At 34.2% G+C, this 19,491-nt stretch overlaps 4 protein-coding genes and 1 long non-coding RNA gene across 6 annotated transcripts; 1 reads left to right on the top strand and 4 right to left on the bottom strand.

Annotated features, from left to right (window-relative positions):
* The first annotated feature begins 70 nt into the window (after nt 1–70).
* On the top strand, nt 71–1,041 carry LOC108871097. Its single transcript, XR_001957755.2, has 2 exons — nt 71–170; nt 260–1,041. It is a non-coding gene; the product is annotated as an uncharacterized LOC108871097 (long non-coding RNA).
* A 450-nt stretch (nt 1,042–1,491) lies between these two features.
* On the bottom strand, nt 1,492–2,533 carry LOC103860001 (60S ribosomal protein L36a). Its single transcript, XM_009137608.3, has 4 exons — nt 2,436–2,533; nt 2,113–2,292; nt 1,825–1,899; nt 1,492–1,726 (listed from the first exon to the last, which is right to left on the bottom strand). The coding sequence occupies exons 1-4, from the start codon at nt 2,436–2,438 to the stop codon at nt 1,667–1,669; spliced, it is 318 nt and encodes a 105-aa protein (XP_009135856.1). The 5' UTR covers nt 2,439–2,533; the 3' UTR covers nt 1,492–1,666.
* Nucleotides 2,534–2,792: 259 nt separating this feature from the next.
* On the bottom strand, nt 2,793–5,517 carry LOC103860000 (CRIB domain-containing protein RIC5). Its single transcript, XM_009137607.3, has 5 exons — nt 4,557–5,517; nt 4,368–4,439; nt 4,078–4,156; nt 3,877–3,977; nt 2,793–3,788 (listed from the first exon to the last, which is right to left on the bottom strand). Exons 3-5 carry the CDS (start codon nt 4,133–4,135, stop codon nt 3,384–3,386), a joined length of 564 nt encoding a protein of 187 aa, XP_009135855.1. The 5' UTR covers nt 4,136–4,156; nt 4,368–4,439; nt 4,557–5,517; the 3' UTR covers nt 2,793–3,383.
* Nucleotides 5,518–5,758: 241 nt separating this feature from the next.
* LOC103859999 (probable methyltransferase PMT1) lies at nt 5,759–8,894 on the bottom strand. Of its 2 annotated transcripts, none has more exons than XM_009137605.3 (8): nt 8,622–8,894; nt 8,097–8,380; nt 7,841–8,005; nt 7,582–7,764; nt 6,921–7,515; nt 6,734–6,846; nt 6,437–6,657; nt 5,759–6,355 (listed from the first exon to the last, which is right to left on the bottom strand). In XM_009137605.3, the coding sequence occupies exons 2-8, from the start codon at nt 8,331–8,333 to the stop codon at nt 6,049–6,051; spliced, it is 1,821 nt and encodes a 606-aa protein (XP_009135853.1). In that variant the 5' UTR covers nt 8,334–8,380; nt 8,622–8,894; the 3' UTR covers nt 5,759–6,048. The 2 variants fall into 2 exon arrangements, with proteins under 2 accessions (XP_009135853.1, XP_009135854.1); XM_009137606.3 differs by having other exon boundaries at nt 8,618–8,869.
* An 8,073-nt stretch (nt 8,895–16,967) lies between these two features.
* LOC103859998 (transcription factor MYB15) lies at nt 16,968–18,975 on the bottom strand. The gene is made up of 3 exons (XM_009137604.3): nt 18,650–18,975; nt 18,408–18,537; nt 16,968–18,199 (listed from the first exon to the last, which is right to left on the bottom strand). Exons 1-3 carry the CDS (start codon nt 18,780–18,782, stop codon nt 17,602–17,604), a joined length of 861 nt encoding a protein of 286 aa, XP_009135852.2. The 5' UTR covers nt 18,783–18,975; the 3' UTR covers nt 16,968–17,601.
* Between the last annotated feature and the right edge of the window lie 516 nt (nt 18,976–19,491).

Here is a 19,491-nt window from a genome sequence, read left to right as displayed (position 1 = left end):
AATTAGTTTTTATCTGTCGTATTTAGAAAGAGAACTTTTGTTTTTAGCATGACACATTGTTGTAGTAATAGTTTCTAGATGTTTAGAGAATTAGAGCAAAATTTTGTTGAGTATCATGTGACTGAAGCCTTTGAAAATCCTTTAACAGAAACAAAATGTGACAGAAGCCTGTAATCCTCTTGTGGAGTTTTAGATCTGATTTAGTAGGGTTATTATCTTGCTTATGTTAAGTGATCGATTCGATTGTTTTCATTTTCAGGTTAGCGATCGAAGTAAACAATCAGAGAACAGCACCGAGACAATTTGTTCACCCGGTGTTCGCTGATCAATTCACCGGAGAGGGAACGGCATCCCTCAACTGACTCACTATCAAACTCAATCAAGCTTACAAGATCTCAACAATGGCGGATCTATACAACAGGATACAAGATCGAGAAATGAAGCTCACTTGTCGTTTCTTCTGTGAGATCGGAAAGTCACCTCCGGAATAGTATATACCGTGTACCGTTTTCGCAACTCATCGATCCTCACCCTCACGACCTTGAGCTAAGTCTTTGCTCTCTTGTACTCTGCAACTTGATTGTATTCTCTCTCTGTTTTTCGTGATAGCGACGATGCCAGCTCACGAGTTTGTTATAACAAACTCATCCACTTGCTCACATGAAATTTCATGCACCGTTTGATTTTCAAGATAGACAGGCTGAGACTTGGGCTTTCCTTTTTTGTGCAGGTTTGGGTTCCAGTTCAGTTATTTCGGCTATAGAAATATACGAATCATTCGGATATTTGAAGATTTCAATTCAGTTCTAATTTTGGGTATTTCGGTTCGGTTCCTTAGTTTCAGCTTTTTTTTCCTAGGCCTAGGGGTGGACGTTCGGATACCCACTCGGTTCGGTTCGGTTCGGATCTATTCGTGTTTCGGATTTTCAGGGTCAAAAATTTCAGCCTCATTTGGGTATTTTTAAATTTCGGTCCGGATTCGGTTAGGATCTTTGTGGGTTCGATTCGGATAATCTATTTAAATTACTTTTAATTTTTTTTTTAAACTCATTATATTACTAATATTTCTCAAAACTATAAATAAAATAAAATATTACATATAAATTTGAATAGCATATATTAAAATACCTAAGCTTAACATATAAATTAGTTTGGTTTGAATATTTGGACACCGAATTAATAGATATTTCAAGTATTTTGGTGTTTTAAGTATTTTATATATTTTGAATGTTTTTTATTATACATTAAATTTAAAAATAATTAATATAATTAAATATATAAATCTATTTCGGATACCCGAAATACTTCAATTGGAGTCAGATTCGGTTTTCTTGATACCAAAATTTTGAACACATTCAGATATTAAATCATTTTAGGTTTGAATTTGATACTATTTTTTCGGATCGAATTCGACTTTTCAGATTTTGGGGTTTTTTGCCAGCCTAACCAGGCCTAAACGAAGCTTTCGCTGATTTTGAGCAAAACCGAGACTAAAACGAAATATGGTTTGCGAGTTATATTGTATTGACTAAGAAGTGCAATGATAAAGAGTCAAACCATATCTTTAACAAGCAAAGATGGGATTATCTTATACGAGAGCTAAAACAGATGGAATCATGATCCGACATGAGTAACAAAACTTGCAAAAAGTTAAGACAAGACCAACTTAGAAAAGAGATGTTCCCTTCCCCTTCTTGTCTCCACCGATCTCAAAATGCTTGCACCTCTGAAGAAACAAAAGCCGACACAATGTAAGAACAACTACCAAGCGCTTGCAGATCTGGTAATAAAAAGAACTTATGTATGAAGATAGTTCGTTATTACCTTGATTGAATGCTGAGAAAAGTGCTTGCAGGTTTGGCATTGAAGCCTCAAGACAATCTTCTTCGTGGTCTTAGCCTGTTCAACGTGTCACAAATAAATACATCTCAGTCTTTGAAAGAAAAAAAACTGATTATAACTGATGTTTGAGAGTCTACCCAAAAGAAAACCAAATCAAGATTACTAATGGTTCGCCACATTGATTAAGGATAATCACAACTGATGTGTAACAACCTAACTAAAAATAAAATAAAAACAATCTGTGAGAAGAAGAAGTAAACTATATTGTACCTTCTTGTGGAAGACAGGCTTGGTCTGACCACCATAACCAGATTGCTTACGGTCATAACGACGCTTTCCTTGAGCAGCGAGACTGTCTTTACCTTTCTTGTATTGGGTCACCTTGTGCAATGTATGCTTCTTGCACTCCTTGTTCTTGCAGTATGTCTTCTTTGTCTTTGGAATGTTCACCTTCAAACAAAACATGCCTCAGTTTTAACTAGTCCAATGAAGCCTACACTTCTCTTATTAACCTAATACATTATATCTTGAAACTAGAGATCTTGAAAAAATCGAAACGAGCTCAACGAATACAAAACAGAAGAAATAATTACCATTTTCGCTCGGCTGACCTTGAATGAAGCTTGTGTGCCGTCGTCGTCCGCTAGCCAAAGAAACACAACTTATAGTAAACCCTATCTAAAACGACGACTTTGGGTCCTGTAGGCCCGTATTTAGTATAAACATATTGGGCTTACACAGAGTTTACTAAAAAGTCTTAGCCCATTATTGATCGAGTTTCCTAACCTTGCCTAATGGCTTAATGCCAGAATTATGGTTAAACACGATTATACAAATATTTTGCCAATCAAGAAAAATTATGAGATGAAAAAACGCAATTTGCATTTTTACTGACAAAAATACAGACAACGTAATTTTAGAGTATGATTAATGGGGTTCGTATGATGGAGTTTTTGGCGAAATATAAAAAACTGTCTTTTAACTTTTAATTAAAAAAATTAAGAACCGGTTTTTAAATATTTTATTTAATTATGCTTTTACATTAAATTCTTTTGCAGATGATTTTATATTAGTTGTTCATGAATATTTTAATATGACAAACAAAAACAAAAGAAAATTATTTTTATATAAAAAAAATAAAAATTTTGGTTTCATCTGAACGTATTTAATTTAAATGCTTTGTACCAGCAGTTTAGCAAATGAGTTTTGCTTAACATAGTAAAAGCTTTGGTTTTATTAAAACAAAAACTATCATAACATGTAACCGCTGATCCAAAAACACAACAGAAAGGTTGCTGAGGTATAATACTTTTAGAGTAACCAAAATCATTTAAGCCAAACATATGTTATCCCTGATTAATAATCATCAAACTGTACTGTTTTCTCGACTTAATCGCTTGATAAAAACATTGGTCTTGTTATACAAACGTACATCTCTAACAAAAGGGAGAGAAAAGACAATTGTAAATAATGAGAAGAAAAACAAAACCACAACTCTACTCTAAACTTGATCATGAAAAACTCTTTTTTTTTTTCATCTCTCATCTTCCTGTAGAACTCTCTAGACCCACACAAGGATAAACCGCCCGCACGGATATATCTGTTTCCTTTGACTCTACAGGTGGAACAGGCAGTGGAGGTTCACCGCCTCCTCCTCTTACTGCTGCTGTTCCTTTTGATTTTTTCTGCCTCGGGGTTTTCTGTACCACAGACTGATCATTCTGTTGAGGTATGTCTAGCCCTGAACCTGACTCCGACCCTGAACCCGTACTTTGCTCTCTCTGTTTACCCGTGCTGCGTCTTGGCCTTGCTGGAGACTCTGCAGGTGAGTTTGTGCTTGTAGATGATTTACGCCTTCCCTTATTCTTTTGCCTCTCCCTGGAACTCGCAGGTTTCTTTTCGGAACTTCCTTTTGCCTCATCCTCGGGTGGCTTATAGTCATGCATCTGAATATTCCCATGCAAGTCATATATGAGCTCATCCACTACCACAAGTACATTATATATTTTAAAAAAAGAGAGATTATATGTATACCCAGCTTGGGGTCGTAGCAGAAGGCCCTTCCCATCCTATATGAGCAACATGTTTGACATCGGTTGGTTGTCCAATTTGCATCTCTGGTTCCTTCTCATCCTCTGCATGCAACAATTTTTTTAACGTTTTTAAAAACAAACTGATTTCTTGATTATTTTTAAAGGTACGTAGATATTTATGATTTGGTTTTATAGAACTCACCGAAGATACGAGCAATGTACCTCAACCCTTTTAATAGACCCTTCATTGGTGAGACCATCTTCAACACGCAGCTGCATACCTAAATTGAGGAAGAAGCAAAATCAAAACCCTTGTTTGTTCATCAGAAATGAGTTATTATTTAGAGATTTTTTTGTCATTTTTCTTATGCTTCTCTACTAGTGTTTTCCATCAGGTTCTGAGGATGCAAAGAATGAGAGAGATGTACATTGTTTTTTGGGTGATCATATCAAGAAATAAAAGATCTTAAGAAATTAATCAAATGAACTTACATGTTATGGGTAGAGATAAAACCCTTTTAACAAAGAAGATGAAACATATAGATTTCCAAGAGCTATGAATTTCTGCAAATTCAAGAGGAATGCATAAACAAACAAGAACAACAACACATTTTTTATGTTAAATAGACAAATGAAATATTGTATTGTACAAAAAAAAAATATTGTAAGAAAATAAATTACCTGGTTACAAACTTTAAAAGAATGTGTTTTTCCAAAATGATTTAGGAAAAATCAAAAGTTTTTTTTTATCTACTTATCTTTCTTGTTTCTTAACTATTTTTTGTTTGTTATGAGTCTCTAGTTGAAGAGGGATCTAGAGGTAGCGTAAGGAAAAAGAAATCTCAAAATCTGCCCTTTGAGCACCGAGGCTCTTTCTCTTTCTCTTGTCTATTTTTCAACATATGTGTGATGGACACATGGCAGATGATTATTGGATGTAAAAGTTGCAAGTCAATCGATAACCAGAAGATTTCAATGGAATTTCTTCAATCCTATATTAAGGTTCTTTGAGTCACCTTGAGGTCGTTTTTACTGGCAAACGCGGAAGATACGGTTATTGTTATTTAGGTAAAAGCTTAATAAGATTTAGCAACTTGATCCAGACGTTCACCTAAATACTGAAATTGTTTGAGATATTAAAATAAAACAAAATAATAGATATTATAGTTGTGCTTATGAATGGACTCGATAGCTAACAGTACAGTCTCGACTCATCTTCTGTAAGTGTCTTTCCTCATGTAACGTCATCATATCTCTCCACTAGGTAGAAATTCCATAATAAGATATGCAAATAAATACTCTTTGTTGATAAAAAAATGGATACAAATACTCTTCCATCTTGGAAATAACAATGCAGCTTCACAATGCAATTGCTGAAAACCTCTGCAAGTAAATTTCTCTCTGCATGTATTCAGTTTCTTTCTTCTCTAAATCCTTAATTAAGCAGACTCTTTTTCTCTTTCTAGAGACTTCTGCAGCAGCTAACTTATTTTCCAGCATTTTACACATGCAGCAAATGCAATTACCCGAAAAAAGGAGCAGAATATATGAATAAAGAACTCATATATATTTTTATTTTTTTTGTAAACTAAAAAAACTCATATATTAATATCAGAAAACTATCTCATATGCCACATTATGCTTTAACCTTGACATACATAAACCTCTCATAAAGACAGCATACTCTATAAGTCTCCTTAGAAAGCTAATCGTCAACAACACAGAAACTTGTGCAAGTGTCACGAAATTGTAATGAAACCATGCAGCTCCTTGTTTGTCTTGCTGACTTTGCATATGTTTTTGTAATGATTTTCATTATACTGTTTAACAAGCTACACATTAGATGTAAGTATGTAACAGAACAATGTTTGACCAAAATGTGCTTACATAAAACACAAATCAATGGGTCTATATAAGCTATTATTCAATGATTGAACGCATACATCTAATTGCATCCAAAAAGTTATAGTTTATAGGAAACTGAGTCATCTCTACTGAACCATACAAAGAACATATATGAATACGTAAAATAAAGAAAACATTAAACAGAAAGAAATATGTTTAAATGCCGCTATAAAACGAATTTTTCTTCGTTGTATGCTTTGATTAGATGATCTCAGTAAAGAAATCTTCGGTGAATCTTGTTTTTTGTCCTCATTATAATCAATGATCATCACTCCAGGTCTCTGAGGCTCTCACTTGTCAACCAGAGCTTCTTCTGGACAATGAGTATAACATTGTCCGAATCTGAGGTTGCCTTTGTATCAACTGCTTCCCAATGCAAAGCCTTGAGATACTTCTTCACCAGATCAACTACGGATTGTGTGTCCCTTATGAGTATGAACCCACTTGGACGAAGTATACGATCCATCTCCAACAGCAAATCCTCTGCGCTGCAACCTCTCTTCTTGATATCAGAAATGATGTCCCAAGCATGGAGTAAATCATAAGTCCTAGGGTAAGTTGAGAATGCTTCACACCTGCAGCATAATCAAATGATAAAATCATATATGATACTAATGGAGATTTCGATTTTAAGTGACGTTAAGGATGAAACTGACCAGCTATGAACAGCACCCATCAGGCCTCTGTCGTATATAAGTTTAAGCGTGTTGGGCCCGTCTTCAGGAACAACATTCATAACCCAAACATCTTTGTCATTCAGAGCAGCAGCAAAAGAACCCATGTTTGCTTTCATGTCCATTATGTTCCTCACAGTGTCTGATTGAATTGCAGGACTCAAGAGATCCCAGTAAGCATCTACCCTTTGCTTCCAAGTTTCCTGTATGGTGGAAACAATAATATAAGATGACTACAGTTTCTATAGCACTAAAACTAAGATCATCCGCTTAACTTACCATATCCTTCTCAAACATGTCAGTGGAGTATCCAAAATCAGCTAGCCGAGGTGGAGGAGAGGTTAATCTAGCTGGCCATGGAGACAATCCACTTCCCTTGGTTTTGTGGTCATCTAATGAAATTGTAATGTTTCAGTAAGCATATGCTATATCACAAACATGTGAGGAGTAAGTAATGAAAACTTACGGTCACTGTATTGAGTAATGCAAGCTTCCATGTTGACACCATACACAGCATCAGGATCACTGTCAGAGTTGCATAGAGGAGGCTGAGTTCCAGGTTCTCTTTCTTGATAACAGTCGTTTGTCATTGGTTTCTGCCAAATCACAGTTTGGTTCCTTTTAGCAGCAATGGTCCAGCACATACGCTCCACAAGAGCACTCATCTCTCTCCATATCCTGAGATCCTCCTCGTCTTGTGCGTATGCTTCCGGAGATGAATACGCAAAATAGCCACCAGGTCTCAGCACCCTGTCTAGCTCGAGAAGAAGGATACCGTCTCTCTGAAGCCAATCAATACGGCAACGTGAACAATGTGCAAGCTCAAAGGATCTGCTCGGGTATGGGAGCCTCTTTGTCCCTAGAACGCCGAGGTAAGCAGGAATCCCTCTCTCAAGAGCAAACTGGATTTGGTTCTGATGCACATCGTTTGGTGCCAAGGACATGGTCATAATATCTGATGCAAGAAGATACCCACCGAAACTTGCAACACCACAGCCAACATCTAGAAACGTCCTAAGTCTTCCTCCGTTGTTCAAAATGTTTTTGGGAAAGTTAAGCATCTGCATAAGTTTCGAGAATCAGTAAGTTGAAGAAGTGCATATAAGATCTAGTCACAGTGCCCTTACATTGGCCATGGATGCAATATACTTATCAGCACCATAGTGAAAATGAGTGCCACCACCAGGGAAATTGATTTTGTCTCCTTTGACAACCATCCAGTTCTGGTCAGACTTCTCATGGGCAAGGTGAGTATGAGGAATGTTCACTTTCCAAACTTCGTCTCTGCTTTTCGGCCACTTGATCGGAACCTACACAATATCAAAACATGTCAAGAAGACACCGACTATAACCAAACAGATGTTGTAAAGGAAAAAAAAAACTTACCTTATAACCTGGAGGTGGAGGAATCAAACAGTTGAAGCGCCTCTCAGGAGGAGGACAGTGGCGTTCATAATGCTCCATCAAAGACAAGTCCAGCTTCAATCTCATTTGGTAAATGAGGTTCCTGTCTAAGCAAGGGATAAGCTCCGAGTGTCGATCATCACACACCTTTTTTCAGATAAAACAATAAGGGTAATATTAACATTTAACCACACTGTCTAATCATAAAAACATTCTAAAAAAGGGTGCAATAACTCACAGGGAAGCTTCTTGGAGTGAAGCCGTTGGCGTCATCGTCAACATAAAAGGAGGTAGAAGCGTCTTCCTTCTTGGTAGCATCATCATTATCACCACCCAACCCAAGTTTCCTCCCGTACTCAATAGCATGGCTAGTGGAGCCAAAGAAGAGGTAGACAAAAACAAGTACAACCGCTGCAACGCAGAGCAGAACAATCACTGGCTTCTTCTTATTCCCTCCCTCTGTTCTTCCCCTCATTGCCTTCCGCCTTTTTTAATGTATTAAGTTCCGAAACGTGAGATTCTCTACAAAACAAACAAAAAGGTTGAAACTTTATTAAAAAACAATTCACTGAAATTAAACTATTAGATCCTTTTTTTTTGATTCAACGCCATTGCTAATCTACACAGTTTGATTCTAAAAAATGGATCTGATAATGAGAGCAATGAGGATTCGTATCAAACGATTCACATTGGAATTACAAAGATTCCTAATTTGATAATCAAACGATTCGACAAGGAGAAACAAGGAGAGGAGCTCACTCACACAGTAGCTCTTAGATTTGGAGGGACGAACAGATCCAAGATGAATAGCTTTTAGAATCGAGAGAGAGAGAGAGAGAGAGAGAGAGAGAAGAGGAGATGGGAGTGAGAATCGGATCTAAGGAGTTTGGTTCGTTCTATATTGGGAAAGAAAAGAAACGAACTTTCTTCTTCTCTTCCTTGCTTTTTGGTGTGGTGGTAGCAGCAGCTGCAGCCAGAGCGAGAGTTCGAGTGAAGATAGCGCCACTGTCGTTAAGTTTAACCATTTAACAATTTGCTTTGCATTGAATTTTAATTACTACTCCCTTCGTTTTTTAATATAAATTGTTTTGAATAAATTTTATGTTCTAAATTATATAATATTTTTCGATTTTTTATATAAAATTTATTAACAGTTTACATGACCAATGATAATATATCTAATCTATTAAAATAGAGTCCTATTTTTTATCTACCATTTACAAGTTCTCATTTATTTTTGGACTTCCTTTAGAATAGCACGTGTTTGGACATAGAAATGTGTTTGGTTCCTTGGATATCTAATCTATTAAAACAAAGTTCTATTTTCTATCTACTTTTAACAAGTCATACTAGGATCCTCTAAAAAAATAACATATTTCATTATTTACATTAATAATAAAACAAATATAAATATAAATTTATTTTTAAATATAACAAATTATGTTGAAAAAGAATCTAACAAAATCTTACCAACTTTCTAAATATTTTTATAAAATAACACTTAATTAATTTCGTAAATACTAATATAACTTTATAATTCAATGTTAATTAAAAATTTATTATAAAACAAGAAAATAAAATTCTATACTATTTTATATATTTTTAGTTATATTATATATTATATTAAAATAGAAGTACTATATGAATTAAATATGGGTAAATTTATCTATTTTATTTTTAAAATATTTTCATTTAAATAAATTATCACTCATCATCAAAATGTATTTAAATTCGTAAACTATATTATATTTTTTAGAAAAATAAATTTATAAACATAAATTCATTAACATAGGTTAAACTATTATATCTACAACAACTTTTTTTTTTTTGAAACTCTCAACAATATATTGTTTAAAAAATAATAATATACAAAAATATAATAGTTTATAACTAACCTTTAGTTCATATACTATTTAAAAATATGTTATTAGAAAACTATAGAATTTTAATTATTCATTCAAAATATTAATGACAAATCAAATTTTAATTATAAATTTAATATTTATATTAATTATAAACATATTCTGAGAGATGTATAAAAGTTTTACCGAAATTAAAATTATTTATATAAAATAATGTATTTATTTAATAACAAAACAATTTCAAAAATCATATAATCTCCCACCTCAAATATAGTTGTATAATTTTCTAAACAATTTTGACAAAATATAAAATTTAAAAAAATAAGTATGCAAACTTAAAATAATAATGTTTTAAATTTTTCAAAAGGTATAATCATAGATAATAAAGAATAACTTCTTGAAATGTAACACGGAAAAACAAACTATGTTATAAAAATTAAAGTAATCTAATATTTTGAAGTCTTAATTTAATAACAAAAAAAAATTAATATCATAACATCCAAAAAATATTCTATATCAATAAAATTTACTAAAATAATATGATGGATGCTACCATGTATACAATTTACTACAGTAATAGGTTTATATTCACAATATATAACACTAAAATTAAAATTATATACTTAAAATGTTTATAATAAATCAAAAGTATACATTCATAAGATGAAAAATATCCGCACGAATGTGCGGGTCAAAATCTAGTTTTCTATTTTATTATTGATTGATTTGTGGTTAGGTAAATAACTAATGATGTTTTTGTTTAAAAAATATAAGAAATTAATGATTTTTTTAATTTGTGTGTGCAGTTTTAAAATGACTTATATTATAAAACAGAGGAAGTATTTTTTTTTTAATTTAATCGATCTTTTTTTTTTTTTGTGTGTTGTGTCGGTGATCTTTGTGTGTTGATTTGATTTTTAGTTATTTATTTTTTTTAATGTAACATGAATTGATTTACAAGACGAGCTTTTATTTTTTATCAGCTCTTTTGTTTGATGATTTATTGCCTCTGGATCGATTTACAAGAAGAGCTTTTATTTTTTATCAGCTCTTTTGTTTGATGATTTATATTGCCTCTGGATCTACGCATTTTTTTCTTTCTGATGATCTTGTTGTGACAGAGTGAGTGAGTTACTAGGGAAACCAATTTTCATCATGTGAAAGTGTAGTCATTACACTTGTCCGATTGTGTTTTGGTTGACTTCCTCGCAATTTATTATTCTTAACATGTTGTGCTATATATTTTCTTACGTGTTACAAAAGGAAAAAAAAACTAAATATTTTCTTACATATATGAAAGATGAAAAATTGTTTGAAATATCGTAAGTTGAATATTACTTTTTAAAAATACATTCAATCAAAAATACCATAATATTATGTTCAAAAACTAGTGACTATTATTTAGGAGTGGGTTGAGTTTATAATACATAATTTTTAAATATTTATAAATAATTTGGTATGGTTATTTTAACTTTTTAATCACAAACCTAATATATTTATAAAAATAATTATAAATTTGAAAATTTGTATTCAAAGTTGTACACAAATATCATTATACATAAACAATAGTGCAGTTCAAATTCTACTATCAATTAATAAATTTTATAACTTTGCATTATAAATTTATGGAATTTTTTGTATACATAATGATAATATAAGATCAAAGTATAACCGTCTTGCCTAAAACAACAAAACATTTACAGAAATCCACCTTGTCTATATAAAACAATAGTGGTTATATGTTTTCCTTGTCTGCAATATGCGTGTGAGCCGGATAAATGGTGATACACTATACCTCTAACAGAAACAACTGTGCTAAATGTTGTCGATCGTGGTCAAGTATCAATATGATTCACATAAAGTAACAGAAAGAGGGTTGTAGATATATATATATATATGGAATTAGTTAATTTGACAAGTCATAGGAAATTTTAAAATACCAAACAACATAGTTGTTTTACCAAAAAAACAAAAAACAAGTTGAAAAAAGAAAAAAGGTTGTAAAACCTTAGGCAAACCAGAAAAATGTATAAAAGTTGCTAGCAGAAAACAAGAAAAAAGAAACTGGGGTTATCAGATAAATAACGCTTAAATTACAAGTCACATGCTTTCCGCTTTCCTTTTGCGTCCCCAAGAAATGTACCTTGTCGGATTCTAGCCAAACTTGGAGGATAATTCATAAGAACTGCGGGAGATGATATGCATTTAGAACCGCCACCAAGATGTTCCTTCAATATGTGTTTATTTTCTCGCAGAATATTGAAGTTGTTTTCGCGGTTCAAACACATTACAACTTTTTTCTGCTCGTCTGCCAAGAAACTTATCCCTCGAGGAATCATATCTTTTAACATATCTCTATATCCATCAAGGCCTATAACTGCTAGAGACTTATTCCATGATCCAGTACTAGTTGTCACCCATACTTGTAGTTCTGATGAAGATTCATCCTCACCCATTAACCACTGATAAAGCGGTAAGTCCAAGAGAAGGATGAGGAAGATGCAGACACTGAAACGTCTCTTTTGAAAAATCAAAACCTAGTATGAATTCAGTTTCTGGCCTCACCATTCGCATAGCAAGCCAATATGTATTTCCCTTCATAGATATGCCATGACAATAATCTGGTAGATACCAATCAGTAGCCGTACCAAGAACTCTCCAGGAATCAGAGGTGAAGTCATAGACCTCGCAGACTGGTAGTATATGGTTACGATCCACCCTCAAGATTTTGTATTGCTTGCATGAGGATTTGTTGTCGAAACCAAGAGCAAAGTAGTCGGTGTCCTTGTATCTGTCTCTAGGTTTAATCCACTTGGTTTCACCTGAATACGGATCCCAAACCACGAGTCTATCGTCCTCTGTGCTACATAGCAATAAGCCATCGCAGCGAGACACGTTACGTATATCGACTTGTGACGAATTGGAAAGTGGATCTTTAAGGTAGAATGGATGAGTTGCAACCTTAACAGATGGATCATGGAGATTGATCCTTACTAAGTGAACCCTAGAGTTCATCAACGTGATACACAGAGACTCATCCTTTGGTGCGTTCGCAGAATGTTTCTTAACAAAGCTCTCAGAACTCAACATAATGTTCCATCGTTTCGATGTTGTTCGGAATCGTGCCAGAGGTGTATCCGGAACCTTAGAGAGTATATTCTCTAACAAATCCCTCGGAAGGCTTGTCAACTGCATAAAGACTTCTGATTAACTGCGTAAATAAAAAAGTTCTAATAGCGTAATATGAGAAGGGGAGCTGAAGAATGATGGGAAGGGAGAGAGAGAGAGAGATCCAAGGAACACCTATATAGATTTTTTTTACATCAGAAAACCTAATAATATATATATATATAGAGAGAGTATATATCTAGGTTTCCTATCTTGAAAATTGAGCCAAGAAAGACAGTTTAACTTATGTGAACCAGTTGTCCAAAAAAAAAAATTTATTTGAACCAACAAGTATTTGATAATGCCAATACGATATTGTTAATTTTTGTTTTTAAATCGAAATTTTTATTCATCCCGATAACCGGGGATTCAGATTTGTTTACAACCTCGATTTGAACAAAATTTCTCAATTCTAAGTATTACAACCTAGTTTCGTCCACCCATTAAACCAAGCACATTTCGCTAGATCGTTTTTATTATCTTTAGGAATCGGTCGCCGTTCTCAACCATCAACGATGACCAAGTGAAATTCTCCTCGTTGCTTCGGATGCCGGAAATTCCTATGTCGTCTCCGGAATAGCTAGCGACCGATGAACACCTCGAAGCTTACAAACGTTACTGTCCATGAAGTGCTAGACGAGCAAGAGAGGAAGGTTACCCTTACCGAGAAGTCCGAGAAACCAGCTAGACAACCTTCAATGCCGCCACGAACCAAACAAAAAGCGAGATGACCTAACTGCCACATCCTGCCCAGAATACTCCTAAACCTACAAGGAAAGACCCAGAACACCACCATAACAGATCAAGCGAACTCTTAGGGTTCAGGAGGCGAACTAAGACCAAATGTTGACACGGAGACGGTCAATGACTCTCCCGAGAACCATCTCCACATTTGTGATCTCCGAGAACCAAAGATCAAAGTCTAAGTTGTGAAACCCATGTACCGGTGTCAACGGACAAGTAAATGCCGATGAAACAAGGAGTACAAGCCAAGTGATAAGAGGCCTTTTAACACCCGGAAGGACTATGACGAGTGCCTTGACAAAAAGATCCGAGATAACGAAGCAAGAAGCAAGACCCGCAGCCTCCAAAGGCCATAGAAAACCTTCGAAATCCACCGGTGAACGGAGGATACATCTACAAACCTCACCCACACGAGCCTAAGGAGAGCACTGCACCAATACCACTTACGTACCAAGCTGTCGAAGACCCGCCTCTGAGTTGAAAACCATAAGAGACCACCTAACTAATGAGAACCAGAGCTGTACCTCTCCGACACCGAAAGGGGCACAAACTCTAAACCCGAGAAGAAGACTGAAACCACAGCCCTAGAGCGGCGGAGACCACCACGAGACAGGAGCGGAGCTTCAGCCCTTCACTTCAAGCCAATGGCGGAGAGGAATTGTAGATCTGAAAACTGAAAATCGATCTACTCCCATCTCAAAAAGCCGGCTCCTCCATGAACCACCTCTTCACGAACCTCACCGAAGCTTGCAGCTGAGACGTCACCGGCGATGAGCCCTTCGCGAGCAGAGCCTCCACCGATTAGAACCTCTACACCAGAACCTGCGATATGTCGGAAGCGAGTGGCCATGGAGAAGTAAAAAGGAAGACGAAGGAAAGAAGAACGAGCGCATCCGGCTACAGCCGTCACATTCACGCGTTCACCGGAGCCTGAGCCGGAGCAAAGTTGAATATGGTTTGTATCTTCGAGAGGATGAGGAGGAGAGTCTTTTTTTTCAATATCCATTTCTTAATATTTCCTCTGTTTCATAATAAATATCATTCTAATTTTTTTTCTTCTTGTTATACAAAAAATGTCACTTTGCAATTCCAATGCAAATTATACTTACTTTCAGCCGAAAATTAATTGTAAACTGCATTGTTTTTATAAATAATTTTAGTTATCTCAAATACTATTGGTTAGAGAGGTGTAATTAATAACAGCTTACATATAGTTCAGTCACTTTCTTAATCCGTATGAAATTTGTCAAAGTAACACTTATTTAGAAACAGAAGAATGATATTATTAAAGTTCCTAAAACAACAAGAATCTTTTAGGCAACGGGTGAAAAACAAAACCATCTTAAAAATAGAACTTCACTGTCGCATATTAGTTTAGCGGTGCTTAATAGGTAGGTTATTTAAGCTTTCTCACTTAAACCCATTCCTAACCAGTGGAGAAAAGGTTCATTCATGCTCTATGTCAAAACAAAACCACAGTTCAGCAGAGTGAGTGGAAGTACTCTTGTCAAACTATCCATCAATCATCTCCTCTAAGATATATAAGATACAGTGCGCTCGAGTACTTGGATGAACCATTACTTCACAAGAGAAACGTTTCCATCACCACCATGACCTCCTGCACTTTCACTGGATCTTACAAACTTTGGAGTTGCAAATAACGTACTGTATATATGAATATGAAAAGAAAAGAAAAACCTTCAGAAAATTAGCAAACTTTGGAGTTGAAAGCGTTAAATTGTAGAAGAACAACGACCTCAGGGAATGTCTAGGGAGTGGCTCTCCTAGTGAAACGCTCATTATGAGAAATTACTAGTTGCATAACTAAGGAAAAATTGTGATATTCTTAATATAAAATTATTATACGTGATATTAACTTGCTGCCACATCCAACTATGCTTTCATGTCATGGGTTGCTATGCATAATCATTTGTCCATTAGTGATCGTATGGTAAATGGAATTAGTACATCAACACAGTGCGTTTTATGTCTATTTACAATGGAGCCAAGATATCATATCTTCTTCAATTATGCATTTTTGGCACAAACTTGGGAAAATCTGTCTCGTAGAATTTTAAAAGAAAGATACACAACGGACAGAATTCTTCTTTATACACTAAGCTACTTTCTCTGATAATTAATTTGCTAGTTAATTAGTAGCAACTTTTCCTTTTCCACCATAGTTGAACTTGAAACCAATTTAGAAAGTTGAGTAGTATCTTACAATACTAAAAGTTCTAAATAATCAACTCTCAGCATGTCCATATCGTTTAAAAATTTTCCAGTCACATATTTATATTTTGCCATGTCACTATTGTTTTTGTCGTGTTAAGATCAAAATTGGGCTGTCATTACTTTTCTTTACGGTCCATAGCAAGCCCAATCTCACCCAACCATAATTTCGTCTGGAGCGTACGAGTTGATCATCCCTGACTCTTCCACCTCGTCTTCACCTTCTTGGTTGCTCTGTAATATCTGTTACCGCTTGCTCCTCTCGATCAATCAATGACTTTTTTTAATATCTTAGTTATTGTGTTTGTCCTACCTTCCTCTCTTTTTCCTCATATATATAAACAGCTTCATCGAGTCTTACTTCAGAGCAAACCCGAAAGTTTCCATTGTTTTATCGTCAATTTCAGCCGGAGACATCGTCGTTTTGATATCCTGCGTCAAAGTCGCCGCCAGAACGTTATAGGATAAACAAAAAAGGATTAGCTATGAAATACAATTTATTTTTTTATTAGTTGAAGTATGGTTATTTGTATAGGTAATTATGTTTTTATATACAAAATATACAAAATTAATTTTTTCTCTAATCTGTGTGCAAAGATCCAAAGTGACACTTAAAATTAAAAAGAGAGAGTACTACATTTTAATCAATTTTGTTGGCATGGCATCCAATGTTTGTCGGCTAATTATTTCATCCACAACGCAATATAGGTTATAGTTAATCACTTGTCATTGATTATACTCGAAGTCGCTAACTACTCAATCTTGGAGAAAATACATACATATCTTTTGAAAACGTAACATCTAATTAATAGGAGTAACCCTCGTAACTAACTACAGTATAACCTTTTTAAATTAATATTCTATAAATTAATATACACTAAAAATCTATATAAAATAATATAATTTTATAGTCTCAAATTGAGTTTTTGGTTCAATTAGTATATCGGTAAATTAATATCTCTATAAATTAATTAAAAAATTATAGTTTTAGTATAGTTCCAACATTATTAATTTATAGAGTTTTCACTGTAGCTAGTTTTTATAAAAAGTTAAAGAGCTTCCTAGCCATAATATTTGCACCATTTGACTTTATTTGGCTGGGCTTTATATCTATATTTTCGCTTTATTTATTTTTAAATCATTAAATTTTACCAGTTATGTTGTAACTTTATTTTTAAAAGTGAAAACCCATATCAAGTTTCTATTAAATATACCAATCATTTTTTAACTTTATTTTTAAAGTTACAGCAAAAAACTAAAGCAAAATTGTTTCTTATGTATTTTGGTTAAAAAACCTACATCCTTCTTTATAGGCGGTAAAATCTGTAAAATGAAAAAAAAAATCTATAATATCAAAGAAATTAGATAATCATAATAAATACCATCTAAAAATATTTTAATTTAATTTTGGGTGTTTTTTAAATTATTGAAATATTTTAGACAACATAAATATTATTTAAATATCACATTTTAAATAACAGTAAACTTTGATAATATATAAAATAATTAATATAAATGATTTTAATTGATAAATATAATTATTTTATAGATACATTACATATTTTATTTTAAAATATCTACGACCTATAACTTACAACTACAACACATCTAATTACAACAAAAGTTTTTGCAAAAAAGTTTACACTAACAAGTAACAACTTTACCGTTACAACCGACTTACCTACAACCAAACTAATACAACTAAAGTTTTACGGACACTGTCGAACAATTAATTAATTATATCCCAGCTAATAGTTCTTGCTCCCCTCCAGTTCTCACGAATACATCGTACCAGAAGTCCATCTCACTGTCGAAAACCATCTCATTTCCAACGGAGCCTAACTGCTGAAACTCTTGTTGTGTCTCATCATCAAAACCAGTCACTTCAAGATTCGACGCGTAATTATGTTCATCTTGACTATATAGCGCCTCGTTCCAAAAGCTCTCGTCGATATCTGCTCCAAAATTTTCGAAAGAAAAACAATCTTGGTCCGCAGTACTGATGTCTCCCAATTTGTTATCCATCTTAGCCTCGTTGTTATGGCCTTCGTGGCTCATGAGTGTCACAGAAGAAACCTCATCACTTGTCGAAGGTGATGCCGAGAACAAGCTTTCAAAAGAAGGGTTTGATGAATTTCCAAGCTCCGATTCACTTCTAGTACTGTTCAGTTTCGCCGCTGCGGATGGAGATTTAGGTTTAGTACCCTGCTTCTTATTGCTGCTCTTAGGTTTAGCGGGTTGGTAATCTTCGAGTCTTTTCTTCAAGTGAGTGTGCCATACGTTCTTGATCTCATTATCCGTTCTTCCTGGTAATTTTGCTGCAATCGCTGACCATCTAGAGACAATACCAAGAAAAAAAAGGAATTTTAATACAAATTTTCCAAAAGAGCCGATAATTGTATACTAACTTTTATATAATAGTGGACCAAGACATGTTTCTTGTGATGATCATTATCGTATGTGTTTTGGATGTATGTAAACCGTATATAGGCATACGTGTATAAATTCATATGTAAAAACAGAAGTGTGTAAAGTAAATATACCTATTGCCAAGGACTTGGTGCAAGCTAATGATAGCATCCTCCTCTTCTTTGGTGAAATTGCCTCTTTTTATATCAGGTTTTAAATAGTTCATCCACCTAAGTCTACAGCTTTTTCCACATCTCAAAAGTCCTGTAATTAGTAGTTATCATCAGTGTTAAGAAATTTTATAAAGAGATTTAGGAAATTGGACTCCACACATATATATATATATATATATATATAGCTTTTAATTTGTTCATACCAGCTTGCTTAGGGAGGGCTCGCCAGTTACTATGACCATGTTTGTGAATAAAAGAGATCAAGATTTGATCCTCTTCAGGCGTCCATGGACCTCTCTGTAACCCCATTTTCTCGCAGCATGGAGCTCTTCCCATCTTCTGATGATGTGTTTTGATTGCTGGTGAAAAGTTTGAAGTTTTGTATTGAGTATAGGATCGAGAGAGATTGTGGTGATCAAATGCTTATGAGCTATATGATCAATGTTGTTGATGAGCCTGAGAATTACTGCCTTATATGGTTTTGAGTATTTATACTGCATTTGTCAAAAGGCATGTGCGAGAATTCAAAAGCATTTGGTAAGCCTCCCGGAAGGAGATGTGTGAGAGAGAGATGATTTCTTTGGTTAGAGGCACAAAAGTCAAAAAGTATGTACATATATTATATTGCATGTGGGAATCAATGGGTGTGATTTTTCTAGTGACTGCAAAAATATATTTAAAATAAATAATTTATTTGTATATATAAAAAATGTGTGTAGAGTGTGATGGCGAGACATGTGGACCGAGTGAAACAAAGTCACCGGGTAGACGCACGAAGTGCGTTATAGCGAGCCCACACGTATATTTTGTAGAAAATCAACGTTTACGATTATATACGACAAAACAAAAATCAACGTTGGGTGGATTATATGTTGACCATAAAACACTGTTTGTTATATCTACTCGTAAAAATTCTTTTTCATTTTTCCGAACAAAATTTATTTCGTAATTTCTTAACTTTTCTTATTAAACTTTAACTTTGTTAAATGTGCATGCACACAAAAGAAACTTCTTTAACCTTGGTTGTAATCTTGTTTAGGTTAAA

Source organism: Brassica rapa, chromosome A03 (genome assembly GCF_000309985.2).
Source record: "Brassica rapa cultivar Chiifu-401-42 chromosome A03, CAAS_Brap_v3.01, whole genome shotgun sequence".
In the NCBI taxonomy this organism is placed as follows: domain Eukaryota; kingdom Viridiplantae; phylum Streptophyta; class Magnoliopsida; order Brassicales; family Brassicaceae; genus Brassica; species Brassica rapa.
Note: the sequence above shows the minus strand (reverse complement) of the source record. Positions and strands in the feature narration are given on the sequence as shown.

Coding starts and splice junctions, on each gene's coding strand:
- LOC103860001 (XM_009137608.3), bottom strand. Junction 1,900..2,112: donor AGCCTGTCTTCCACAAGAAG/GTACAATATAGT, acceptor CACGTTGAACAG/GCTAAGACCACGAAGAAGAT. Junction 1,727..1,824: donor TTTCTCAGCATTCAATCAAG/GTAATAACGAAC, acceptor TTGTTTCTTCAG/AGGTGCAAGCATTTTGAGAT.
- LOC103859999 (XM_009137605.3), bottom strand. CDS start 8,333: ATGAGGGGAAGAACAGAGGGAGGGAATAAGAAGAAGCCAGTGATTGTT. Junction 7,765..7,840: donor CTCCACCTCCAGGTTATAAG/GTAAGTTTTTTT, acceptor GATATTGTGTAG/GTTCCGATCAAGTGGCCGAA. Junction 6,847..6,920: donor CATTACTCAATACAGTGACC/GTAAGTTTTCAT, acceptor CAATTTCATTAG/ATGACCACAAAACCAAGGGA.
- LOC103859998 (XM_009137604.3), bottom strand. CDS start 18,782: ATGGGAAGAGCTCCATGCTGCGAGAAAATGGGGTTACAGAGAGGTCCA. Junction 18,538..18,649: donor AGCCCTCCCTAAGCAAGCTG/GTATGAACAAAT, acceptor TACTAATTACAG/GACTTTTGAGATGTGGAAAA. Junction 18,200..18,407: donor CACCAAGTCCTTGGCAATAG/GTATATTTACTT, acceptor TATTGTCTCTAG/ATGGTCAGCGATTGCAGCAA.
- LOC103860000 (XM_009137607.3), bottom strand. CDS start 4,135: ATGGTCTCACCAATGAAGGGTCTATTAAAAGGGTTGAGGTACATTGCT. Junction 3,978..4,077: donor GTACATTGCTCGTATCTTCG/GTGAGTTCTATA, acceptor TGTTGCATGCAG/AGGATGAGAAGGAACCAGAG. Junction 3,789..3,876: donor CTGCTACGACCCCAAGCTGG/GTATACATATAA, acceptor GGGAATATTCAG/ATGCATGACTATAAGCCACC.